General features: G+C 44.7%; 1 protein-coding gene across 2 annotated transcripts in view; it reads left to right on the top strand.

Moving 5' to 3' along the window:
- The first annotated feature begins 4,304 nt into the window (after nucleotides 1-4,304).
- The window catches only part of polrmt (polymerase (RNA) mitochondrial (DNA directed)), a 44,225-nt gene continuing 36,029 nt past the window's right edge, over nucleotides 4,305-12,500 (top strand). Inside the window, exons 1-5 of one of the 2 annotated variants that reach the window (XM_080832281.1) lie at nucleotides 4,305-4,481; nucleotides 4,908-4,956; nucleotides 5,193-5,899; nucleotides 6,495-6,628; nucleotides 10,029-10,215. In XM_080832281.1, coding sequence (XP_080688407.1) covers nucleotides 4,413-4,481; nucleotides 4,908-4,956; nucleotides 5,193-5,899; nucleotides 6,495-6,628; nucleotides 10,029-10,215 — 1,146 coding nt within the window. In that variant the 5' untranslated portion in view covers nucleotides 4,305-4,412. Of the gene's footprint in view, nucleotides 4,482-4,860; nucleotides 4,957-5,192; nucleotides 5,900-6,494; nucleotides 6,629-10,028; nucleotides 10,216-12,500 lie in introns of both variants that reach the window. The other variant, XM_080832280.1, reaches the window with a different exon arrangement.

Here is a 12,500-nt window from a genome sequence, read left to right as displayed (position 1 = left end):
GGTTCGGGTATGGCTACAGTGACAGTCTCAATTTTATCACATGGGCGAAATTTTAAAAACCTCGTCTGCTTGACAGGATGGCATTTTCAGTGAAAAGCACAGCACGGACCGGAGGATATTTTGCATTGTGTTATTACAAGTGGCAAACTAAATGTATTCCATCATGCAGACATCTCATAACGTGTTAAATACCAAACGTAGTAACTAGCACAAGGTGAATTCTAAAACCAGTAGTTCATAGGGGGGCCTTCTGGTATTTAACAACAGAACTCTATCCCCACACACACACACACACACACACACACACACACACACACACACACATGCACACACACACACACACAAAAAGAACTCGCTTGTTGGGAGTCTTAACACCCTTCAATGGCTCCCTCCCTCTGCCTCCGTGAGGCTTTCAGTCCGCTCCCACGTTGATACCCTCCATCTGGGTGCGCCCCTGCACTGGGAACTCTGCACGGCCAGGCAGGAGAGGAGGATGTTCACAAGCGAAGGAACCTAATCTTTCCCAGCAGGGATCCAAGCGGCTCTGGAAGTGTATGAATGGAGATAATATCCCTGTAATGAAGCCCGTTTTGTACCATCAAAGTCTTCAAAAGGGCCTGAAACTCGACCTCCCTCTTAGCACTGACAAACCTTCTGTGATAGCTCCTATTATTAATTGTTTTCCCTCTCTTGCTAACTCTCTAACTCACTCCCAATTTCCCCTCCCCATTGGTCTTTCCTGTCTGGTGATACTTGTGTTGTACATGTAGGTCTTTTCTTTAGCCTAATTATTTTATTTAAAAATAAATAAATGAAAACAAAAACAACTTTATATACGTGATGTATTTATATAAATCAACAAATAAGAGATGAATGAATACAAACATACACATACATACACACACATACATTAATGTGTACAAAAAATCAGTGTGTGTCATGATACTTTCCTATACCCTGTGATTATGCAACTGTGTTTAACTCTTCGTGTAAGTGGCACAGATTGTGCCAGTTCCTTCTAGTGCAGGTGCTGTTGCTATCTGTGTGCCCTAGTCTGTGTAAACATCCGTTTCTAATTTAGGACCACTACTGGCACACTTTCGGCCTAGACGAGCATGAGGACGAGCACGAGGCATTTGCATGTCCTTGTTGCGTGACCATTGTCCTTTGTGGGCAGGGAGGTGATAAGTGGAGCATCCGTTTGATAAGATTCCCCATATCTGCTCGTCCTCTGCACACGACGAACACAAATTTCAGAGCGATGCGGTGGACTGTCCATGCCGACTTAAAAAGAAAATAAAAAATTGCGAGACGGTGACAGGGGTGATAAATCATGCGGATGTAATGCACCAACCAGACGGCTCACATCAATCACACAGATCTGAGATAATCTGCCCAGTGATAAATCGGGACCAGATCAAACTTTCAGATGTGGTTTCAGCCACTGCGCATGATCAAGCACCCATCAAGGATGTCTGTGAAGCAGGCAACCACCACAGCGCACACTGAAACTCACTAATCTAATCCTGTATTAAGAGGAGCACCACTGGTGGGGGAGTGCTGTATCCACCCCTGTGCCTGTCTTCAAGGTCAGGATTAGGGCGTGCAGGTGTCCCGCACCTCTGCACTGTTGTGTGCTCTAGCAGAGAGGTGCTGGTGTACTGTGATGGACAATGAATAGAATGCGCCCCCCCCCACCCTGCCCCCACACCCCCGGCTGTCAGGTGTTAACATAAAATGACCTTTGCAACCAGCAGTAACTGAATCTCATTTGGGATAATCTCATCTGGATGTAACCCAAACGGTGCATATTTCTGGATTCAGATTTCTTAGGGCAATATCTTCAGCTATGATAAGACACTGACTAATGTTACTTGCAGTATTGTCTGAATTTTTTTTATCAAGCTCTCCCTGTCAATTCAAAGTAGTAAGCATTTCTTGAGGTATTTGTAAATTCTGTGAGAAAAGAAAAGACTTATGTTTTTACATTGTAGTTACATATCTAATATCTTCATAGTATTTGATTGCATGGATAATTTTCTTGACAAAGGACATCAGTCTAAATATTATTACATTTTTTTGTTCCTTTTTTTTTAAAGTTTCAAATTTTTTTATGTTAAGTAATTGTTAGGTAACATTTATTATTTTAAATGTTAGGGAAAATGTTGCAAAAGCAGGGAAAGAAATGTGATAAACATTAACAGGAAAACAGTATTTTTCTCTGCATTGGAAATTAGCCAACCCTGAAGAATGCCTCTCATTCCCCATTCATTCTACTGAGGAGTGGCTTCACATGTTAAACCCATTTGCCAATGTGAGTGTTTCGCAAACAAAAACCCTGGCCCAGGTGAATCCACCCCCCCACTCCCCACCACCACCACCACACCACACCACACACACACAAAAACCAAAAAATGTGCCCATCTGTAAAACAAATAAGTGACCCCCACATAGGTGTGCACGCATCCCCCGGTGATCAAAGTGTGTGAGAATGGCAGTCTTGTCTCGGCCGGGCCATTATCAGCAGGGCTGAATAGCTGTCTTCTCCCCTTTTGTCGGCCTGCTCATTGACAGTCACTCACCCGGCAATGACTGTCACACCGCGGCGAAGAGGCTGCCGCCGACAGAGGCCAGCCACATCAAACAAGCCTGTCGAGGGGGCCCCCGGCTTGTGAACCGTGGCAACAAACACCTTCTGATCCTCACCTACATTGCCGCAAAGGACACCCCCGGGCGGCTCTGATCTCCATGCCACCCTTGAGCCGAGCCGATAGCGGACTCAGCACTCAAAGCGGCCCTCTCACACGCTGACCTTATGGGTGGCACTTAAGTGTCAGCTCCTGGCAGCGGGGTTGAATTAGGGGGGAGAGGGAAGCCGTGAACTGTCACACATTGTTAAAGATATCCAGGGTTCATACAGCAAGAGGTCCAAGCTTTTCACTTTAACTCGGACTTGAGGAAACATCAACTCTGCTAAGAAGGATTGAAGGTTACTGGGTGGAGGGAATAGTTGTCTACACATATCAAGACTGCCATTCTCACACACTAACTTAGAGGTTTTTACATTTCTTGTAATATAACTGGGTATACATTTGTACATTAAAGAGGCAACTTAAATACATCTAAAGCTTAAACTGAATCAACAGCGGACATAATAGATATTATGCCACATAGTGCTTGTGGTATTTGAAGTCACAATAAAAGTCATAGAAGTTGCACAAACATCCAAACCTGGGGGAAACTTTGCTAATTAGTCTCATTTCAAATGTTTCAAGGGTTCACCATCACTGTATTAAAGACATTATATCAGTGCTAATGTACTTTTACTATCAATTATATCACATAAGTATGGCAAGGCCATCTGAAGGGTGGGATGCATTAATGCCTAGGTAATTTGTGCCTCATGCAGGGAGCTGACAATTTGACACAAGGCCTTAAAGGTAAGGTCTGTGATTCTTATCCAAAACACTTTTTGTCATTTTCAATGAATTGCCTGTGACAGTCCTTTAGCCATCCGCTTCCAGCCAATCAACATGTTGCTTTAGGAGCAGAGAAGAGAGGGGTCTAACTTGATCGGCTGTTTAGTCAACATTTAACAACCTTTTACCAGAATTGCAGACTCAGCTTTTTAATACATGTGCCATCTCTAATGGCCCACCATAAACTTGTCAATTTGTAAACCTGTATATAGCTTTTGTAGTTTGGAAATGGAGGATGACTGTTAAATCTAACGGAATGGCCATTTATCAGAGTGGCTGTCCCTGTTGTGTCGTCTTTATGTTGTCGTTTTTCTTGTGATTTTTTTTTTTTAATTTCAGAAGTCTGCAGTACTTTCAGCTGGCTAGAAAGACATTGGCTGCTATTTGTTTGTTTTAAACGAGAAATACTACCATCTAGCGGAATTGTAAAACATTACCCCGATTGTGAGGCCCCGAACTTATAATTCTAAATCCGAGTTTTCAATTAATAAACACAATGTGAAAATCAGCTCACATATATTTGTAAAAATAAAAAAGAGGTTATTACAACATATGTGTCAACCGTTGAAATCTCCCACCTGATTAGCAAGTGAACTAAGTGGAGAAGGGAAAAAATAAGTACTCATACCAGTTCATGCATAATTACATGTGATTATGCATTAACTGCCTGTGTATATGCGTCACATGTTTTTTTTAACTGTCCATGAAAAAAAAAAAACCTCGGTGCTCTGTTCGATTTGTCTGTGTTTGTTTAATTGAGCCTGCAGTATATTCGAATTGGTGTGCGAGTTGTCTTGTCTGAAACAAAATGGCGGCCTTCTGCAAGGGATAATGCGGTTGCTGAAAAGTCTCATGTCAACATGTCACTCTTGAGACTTAGTGCCTTTTCCAAGTGTATAACTAGCGGCTTGGTTGTTGATCAAACTGCTCGCTATGTGTTCAACGCCAACCACTGCCGGTCCTGTCTCCGTATTAGGAATAACTTTGAAAAACGACATACAGGTAAGTTTACGAGTACCTTTACCCCATGTCATAAGGTTACATTGACTGCAGAGTCTTATGTGTCTTCTGTTTTAAACCATCTTTGTCTGTCTATGGATACAATAAGACAAAACGACCTTCGTTAAACGACAATGTGTTCGTTTGTTGAAGTGTTGTGTTCACAAAAAGAGGTTGGAACCTTTTCGACCTGCATGCATGTGAGAGGGATTTGGATGTTGGTGTGACAGTGACCATTGTTGTGACATTGATGTTAACGTTACAACAAAATTGAATATAGCGTATCTGTGGTCTACTACAGGAGTGTCTGGCCTTAGGCCAATGACCATGTTGTACTTGCGAGGTGTTTTTAATCGCGGTATGTGTTTCTTAATCTCGGCAGACATCACTTTGTTTTGTCGACGGCGGTATTCTGTTCTTATCCCAAAGAAAGAAGAAGGGAAGACTCGTTTGAAGCATCAATTTCGGCTTCTGGATGGTAAGTTGTGCTTTGCTAGTGCACATAAACTACCTCAGACTATATAAGTAATTGGGGATTAATCGCACTGAAAAGTAATACCATCGACATCACGATGCAACTGCTGTTATGACTTTATTTGTTTCTGAAGACATGAGCTTTGACTGTCCTACAGGGCAAGACTGTGTGTATGGGTGCACATATCTTTGACGTGTGCGTGCGTGCGTGCATTTAAATACTGTCTTATTCTCCCATAGTGCTTGAAGCCAGGATTCAGCAGCTACAGTCTGATGTCGTTTTAGATGTCAAACACTCAAATGTTCAATTTGTCAAAGTACCACAGACTGGAAAAGGCAAAGCCTCCTCCCCTAAAGTTCAAAAGAATGTATCTGGAGAAAGGGGTGAGATGCCTAAGGCAAGTCAGTCCAGGAGCACGGGGTCAGGAGACCCGTCGTCACCTAAAGCACACAACAATCGTTGGACAGAGAAGTTAAAAGTTGAGAAATGGAGCAAGATAAGACAACAAGGACGGCTTCAGCAGAAGCTCCAGGACAAGAAGGTGACGGAGAGCAAAGGCTCAAAAAAGACAGTCTCGACGGCCAAAAAGAGCAAGGCCACATTAAAACAAGCAAAAGCACCTCTCTCACAGCAGAAGCCCCCTACACCTGCTGTGTCTGCCCAGGAGACATTCTCTAGGGAGGCTGAGCTGGCTGAAGTGGAGGAGCTGGACCAGCAGGTGAACCAGTGGGTCTCTACCAATGCAGAGAAACTTCTAGAAGACAAGGAGGGGAATGGCTACGAGGATGCGCAGCTCAGCGTGCGCTGCTTTTTGGAGGCGTGCGTGTTCGTTGGCGACATAGACCACGCTCAGCGCTGCTTGAACAGCCATCACCGCAACATCACCAAACGCAAGCTGCTGTCCATGAGTGCCTACAACATAATGCTGAGGGCATGGGCCAAAAGAGTGAGTCCCATTTGCAGTCGCACTTTTTCACTATTTCACCTTTTCACTGTTTCACCCTTTTCACTGTTTCACTTTTTCACTGTTTCACTTTTTCACTGTTTCACCTTTTCACTGTTTCACCTTTTTACTGTTTCACCTTTTTACTGTTTCACTGTTTCAACTTTTCACTGTTTCACTTTTTCACTGTTTCACTTTTTCACTGTTTCACCTTTTCACTGTTTCACCTTTTTACTGTTTCACTGTTTCAACTTTTCACTGTTTCACCTTTTCACTGTTTCACTGTTTCACCTTTTCACTGTTTCACCTTTTTGCTGTTCCACCTTTTCATTGGTCCACTGATACAATGCATTCTTTCTGTAGTGTCTAATCTGCAACTGGTCTAGTTGCATTGCCAGTTCTGACTTTCAAAATGATAATAATTCATTGAAATGTATAGTTTTAGGGGTAGACTGCAAATATACCATTTCTGAATCATCATTCCCTGTTGTTATAAAGTTGATGACACAGCTACTAGGTTAAGGAATTATAATGAACTAACTGATTGGTAGATGGTCGTGGTGTCTAATGGCTTTTCTCTTTTCTGTGCCAACTGAAGGGATCTATTAGCCAGATCCGGCGCCTGTTTGCCCTGATAGAGGAGGCTGGTCTGAAGCCAAATCTCAGCTCCTATTCCGCTGCACTGGAGTGCATGGCCCGCCACCCTGACACTTCTCCACAGGTCATTGACAGGTGAGATAGCTGCTATTCCCTATTCCGATAGCTGTTGCACAACTACAAACACATATTATGGAATAGTCTACCCGTCACATGTCAGATCTGCTGCCTGCATAGAGACATCTAAAGCTAGACTACATGCACTTTTACTCACTTGCATTTCCTGGATTTTTCCTTATTCCATTTTAGTCCAGTCTGTGTTTGTGTTTGGAGTTCAGTCTGAGGTTTTGGTCAAGTCTATTCTTTAGGTGTTGTGTGATACTCTATTAGTGCTTTTATTTAGTCAACTTATCTATTTTTATTATTATTTTATATATTTATATATTTTCCATTTGATTAACTCTAACTTTTACTCATACATCACTTTTAATTGTGATCTATTACATTTTCAGTAATTGTTATTTAGTTTTTCTTTTTCTTCATCATCATCCTCTTCATCTTTCCACTTCTACTTCTTTTATTTGTTTATTTCTTTTTCATCTCCTTTGACTATCAAACTTTTTATCAATGTATTTACCTCGACTGTAAAGCACTTTGCATGTATTGAATCATACTAATGCAAAGGTCATGCAGAGGTCATGTAGCAAGAACCTGCATCTGTGATATGATTATAGTTCCAGGGAGGTGATCTGGGTATCCGGGTGTCTAGGTAACGGTATGAAATATTTAATTTAGAAGCCACTTTGAGTTCCACAGAATTCCAGTGTAACAATAGAGCTCCCCTGCTCTGCTCTGCCCTGCCCTGCCCTTTGATCACAAAGCAGTATGATTTGGTGAAAAACCAGCTTCACTATACACCAGGCCCAGGTGATAAATAGACATGTATGCAGAAAAGCTGTTTATGTACTGAAACAATCAGGGACTAATGTTAAACTGCATCCAGTCCTTCAGTAACAACTTGCTTATGTAGGTAGGTGACTGTGAGTTGACCACTAGGGCGCACTGTTGAGTCAGAGTGGCCCCCAAATGTAGATATTTCCGAGCAGCGCGTGTCATGCTTTGTTGGCTTGTTTTGTAGACAATGCAGTTTAAAAAAGTCTTTGAAACTGTTAAATGAGGTAGTAACCTAAATTATTTGATGAAGTTCTGGATGCACTGTTTTAATTTGACGCATGGTTTTGATGTGATGCATGTGTGATGTGATGAATGTACACAAAATTCGTTTGACAACATTGGGTAACATTCCTTAATATCAGAATGCCAGAATTTTAAGGGACATTTAAAAAAAAAAAATAATAATCTGTATATCTATATGATAGGAAATTCAGTTATTTTGTAATTTAAATTCGGTCAGCTTCAAACATGTCAGCAACCACCCGTGTTCCCATAAACATAACATGCTATTAGATGTCTGAGAGGTTTACCATGCAGCCACAGATCAAAGCCGCCCAGTGTTTAGTCTTCCTTACAAACGAACAAAAGAACGTGCCTGTGCAAGTAGTCCAATGACAAGTAGGGTGGCCATCCAATCGATTGGCGTAAGGTGATATGAGTGACAATGATGTCCTGAACCTGAGCTCTCCTGCGTCCTCAAGAGCATGGCAGGGTGTTTGCGTCCGACCCCGTGCACTTTTCATCCTCTCCCTCTACTTTTCCTTTCACCCAGGCCTCTAAGGCCGCCTGCCATGGCGTTCATGACTGCCAACCACTGGGGTCAACTACTCTGGTTTGCACCATTCCCAATATAGAGGTCGCACTCTCTCTCTCTCTCTTTCTCACTTTTTCTCTCTCTCTCTCTTTGTTTCTCCCCCTCCCCCTCTCTCTGGCTCAGTCTTAATGTCTGTCTCTTGTAAACCCATAATCTGTGCAGTTTGTAGACTCTCTGATCTGACCAGTGGAGGCAGGCAAAGGCAAAGGCAAAGGCTTGATTCAGAAAGTTAATACTGGGTCATGCCACGACAAATCCCCTGGTCATGTCATGGATTTTCATGAGAAAATTCAGTTTAAGTTGTCTATTTTGATTTATGTTGCCGACTGCAAAATCTTAATGTCCAAGAAGTAGTTTTTATGTGGAAAATTGGTGCTCTGGGATGACAATTGCTGGTCTTTGCTGGTCTTTGTCAATACCTCCCTGCAGATAATACCTACTGAATTTCAACTTGAGAACGTAAGTGAATTCAGAGTTGCAAAAATGACTCAATTTTTGACCTGGGCCACTAACCTTTGACATTTTACACGAAAATGATTGAGTGGACAGCACAACTGCATTCATAAAAAATACAAATTTAACGGTTGAAAACCATTACATGACTTATGAGGCTCTAGGTGATTAGGTGTGGAATGACCTGACTTTAAAAGCACCAGCACAAGTGAATGGCAGCTTATTTATTGCAGAAGCATTTAAGCATATGCCTATTTAACCAGCTAGAAGTCACTCAGGGGAACAAAGACATAGAAAAGCCATTTTCTGGCCGATCGGCTCCGGGGAGTATAAATAGACCGACCCCCCCCCACCCCCACCCCCCCACCCCCACCCCCAAGCTGTTAATTGAATTTGCATCAGCAGGGGTGTTGGTATTGGCACACAGCTGACTTTAGAGAGCAGTTATGAGAGAGTTATTTATTCATAGTCTTGCGCAGAGGCTCGCAGGGCAAAGGTATGGTTTAAGCCTTGGTGTGCTGCAGTTCCTCTGGGAACCTATAGAGGGCAGCGTGTCCATATGCAATCCGCTAGCCAGGAAACGCCTCACACACCCTGTTGCTTTGGAAACTGTCAAAGTCTGTTCCCTCCATTAGATCTGACAAAGAGCATCCCATAGTCACCCAGCGCATTGGGAGAGCCGACTTAAACGTTACGTGTGTCTTGTCTGGGCGTGTGCGCCAGAAGTGGCCTCCTTAATGAGAGACACTTCTCCTTTGCTCTACAGCCAGTCATTATTATCTTACCCCACCTTCCTTTGTTCTGCATCTCTGCAAATGTGCCGAGGGGCTTGCCGCTATTTCCCCACACTCGCACTGCAGCACGCCACGCCACACCATCAGTATTCCACTCACTGCTGGCACACTCCGTTACCTCCCTGAGAAGAGTGGTCCGCCCGGCAGGGACTAGTTTTGGGGGCGTTGCTGGCATCGCCGGTTGGATTGATTAGAATAAACATTCTGCTCTGTTACCGAGACCATCTGCCCATGGCCGACGTGATATCCCTAGAATGCCCCTAAAGTACCAAGTACCAATTATCACTGCAAAGTGTTGCGTGCCGTTTTTTCTTCTCAGCCCTTGCTCTGCCTGAAAATGAAAACGCATCCCCACTCACCTGTATCCAAATAAAAAATACTGATTCAGACTCTAAGATAAAGATAAAAAAAATTCGTTTTGTAGAATGTAGAATGTAGAAATAGTAGAAGTAATGGTTTCAGTGGGATGTTTTGGAGTGGCTCACTGAAGGTGCGTCGGTCTCCATGTCTCCCTCCGCAGGTGCCTTCAGCAGATTGAGGAGGACGGCCTCAGTGTGGACGACATCTTCAGGCAGACTGTCTTCCGGCAGGACGAGAGGGACATGGTTCTGAGGGCTGTGTGCACCGCCAGGCCCGACTACCAGCCCAGCCCCCTCTCAGACCGGGAGGTCTGCTCCTCGCCACTGGTCCAGGAGTTCTACAGAGAGGTACAGAGACCCTTGCTGGCAGCCTTGGGTGTAATGTTTAGCATTACATCATCATTTTTTTGGTGCAGGTACTTCAAAAGGGTGCATTGCGTCAAGAAACATTTTTATATAAACTTTGGTAGTTGGAGGGACAAAACAGGATGCACTATCTCGAGATAAGAAATGTTATCTTTGTTTTGTTTGTTTGTTTTGTTCCCCTCCAAATCCACTCGGCTCGCTTCGTAGGCTTCAGTGAGAGAATGAATAAGCGTGTGCATTGGTTTGGCTGTCCCAGATAGAGCAGCCTTGGAGCTGAGGCAGCCACAGCTGAGACAGATACAGAGAAGGAGTGTGAGACGGGGCTTTTTTACAAAAGCACTTTCCACCACTAGGCATACACAGTGTTCCAGCTCAAGGTGTTATGATGTTCCTAGCATCCTCGTCTGTGCCCCCCAACACCCGCCCGCGTTTCCCCCAGTGATTCAGGGGAAGGGCTCCACGGAATACATTTATAGAAGAACCACACATTTGTGAGCTTTTGTTTCAAACCAGCCAGGCCAGACAAATGTGCTCCCCCTGTCTGGCTCTGCGAAAAGTATAGCTGACGCCGGGATGCATTTCTGGCCTGGAAACCTTGCTAGTTGCAAGAGCAGGTTTAAAACGATTACAGTGGCCTAAGTGTGGATTTGGACCTCCAAAACAGGGGGCCTCGCCGTTCTCATTGATGTCTGCTTTCTTGGTACTGCAGGGTTTTATACTGGTCTCATGACCAGATTAGCCAGATAATCCATCAGAAGTGGTTATTTGATGGCTGTGTTTCTGTCATGTCTGCTTTCCCCCGTAATGAGTCTTGGATGTTTCATGGGACAAAAATCTCACTTGAGTGAGAATGCACTGTTTACAGACGGCTGCAAGTGAAAGCAGCCTTTTGGCTGAAACTCACACATTAACAGCAAGTCTTCCCCGGGCAAACCAGTGAATGAAGCAAAGAGAATAGAAAGACTGGAGGAGCCGTGGCGGTGGCCTAGTTTTCTTTTCATGCATTTCAGGTGGCAGGGCTGAATAACTATCAGCCTGGCAGGCCCACTGCTGTCCCCTTCCTGTGATAAGACCGCCCTGGCCCTGTGGGAGCTGGAGCTGGAGCTGGAGGTGGCAGGGCAGCGGTGGTGTGCCAGGCTCCCAGGCAGAGTGTGGGGGATTAGGGCAGGGAGGAGCTGGCGTCCCAGCTGTCATCTCCAGGGCGCTGCTCATAGCTATGCTCTGCACGTACGCCACTCCCGCTGTTGCCCTTTAGTGCCCAGGGTCACGCCGACAGATGACACGCTTTTACACATTTATACACCAGATATAAAACACACACACACACATGACCGTATACACATACAGACTCAGCTGAATGCACTGCTACGTACACACCCACAAACTCATACAGTACACACACACACACACACACACTTCATCCTCTTTCTTGGCAGCACGGAATGTTCTAGTAAGATGTGCAGTGTTGCTGTACTTTATCAGTCTTGGGAGGTGTGAAGACACCGTGGCGGACCACCCCCCCATTACCACCACCACCCCCACCCCCTCCTGAGTCTTATCCCTGGCCAATGGCGTCCCGCAGAAGTTACTGCCCGCCTGATTTATCCCTCACTTAACCTTTCACTTGCTTTGGCCTCCAGCCCGTCCCGTTGTTTCTGTGGGTTCCTATAAAGTGTCCAACCCCCCCCTTCAATCAAACTCCAGCTCCCCCTTTTCCAACGCGTCTGCTGATAATGTGCAGATGTTTTCAGAGGCCCGCGAACGGCCCCCGCTCTGCAATAAACGCAGACACGCGAGAACATGCCGAAAGGTATTAGCAAGGACTTCGGATCACTTAGCAAGCTGTTTGTGTGATAGACGCCATATTTACAACGTGCGCTCTGTGCCGCCCGCCGCTTGGCTCTCGGCCATCCCTTTAATGTGTGTCAGACCAAGGCCCGCCACACAACTGTAAAAAGCTCATTTCATTTTAATTGGGCACAGAGAAGCGGGTGGTACATAATTCAAGCATCCACCGGCAATTAATTGCGCTGCTGGATCATTTGCGGTTAGTAGACCGCCATGCACACTGTGCTTCCATCAGTGTGTGTCTGCGAGGGGTATACTGTGCTCCCATCAGTGTGTCTGTGAGGGGTATACTGTGCTCCCATCAGTGTGTGTCTGTGAGGGGTATAATAAGATGGGTCTGTTCCTCCATCTACTGCGGAGGACTTTGTTGAGAAGTTGGGAAAGATAACTCACGCTCACGCTCACGCTCACGCTCACGC

This window comes from Sprattus sprattus, assembly GCF_963457725.1.
Source record: "Sprattus sprattus genome assembly, chromosome: 2".
Lineage (NCBI taxonomy): Eukaryota > Metazoa > Chordata > Actinopteri > Clupeiformes > Clupeidae > Sprattus > Sprattus sprattus.
The sequence above is the reverse complement of the archived record's forward strand: the minus strand, read 5'-3'. Positions and strand labels throughout refer to the sequence as shown.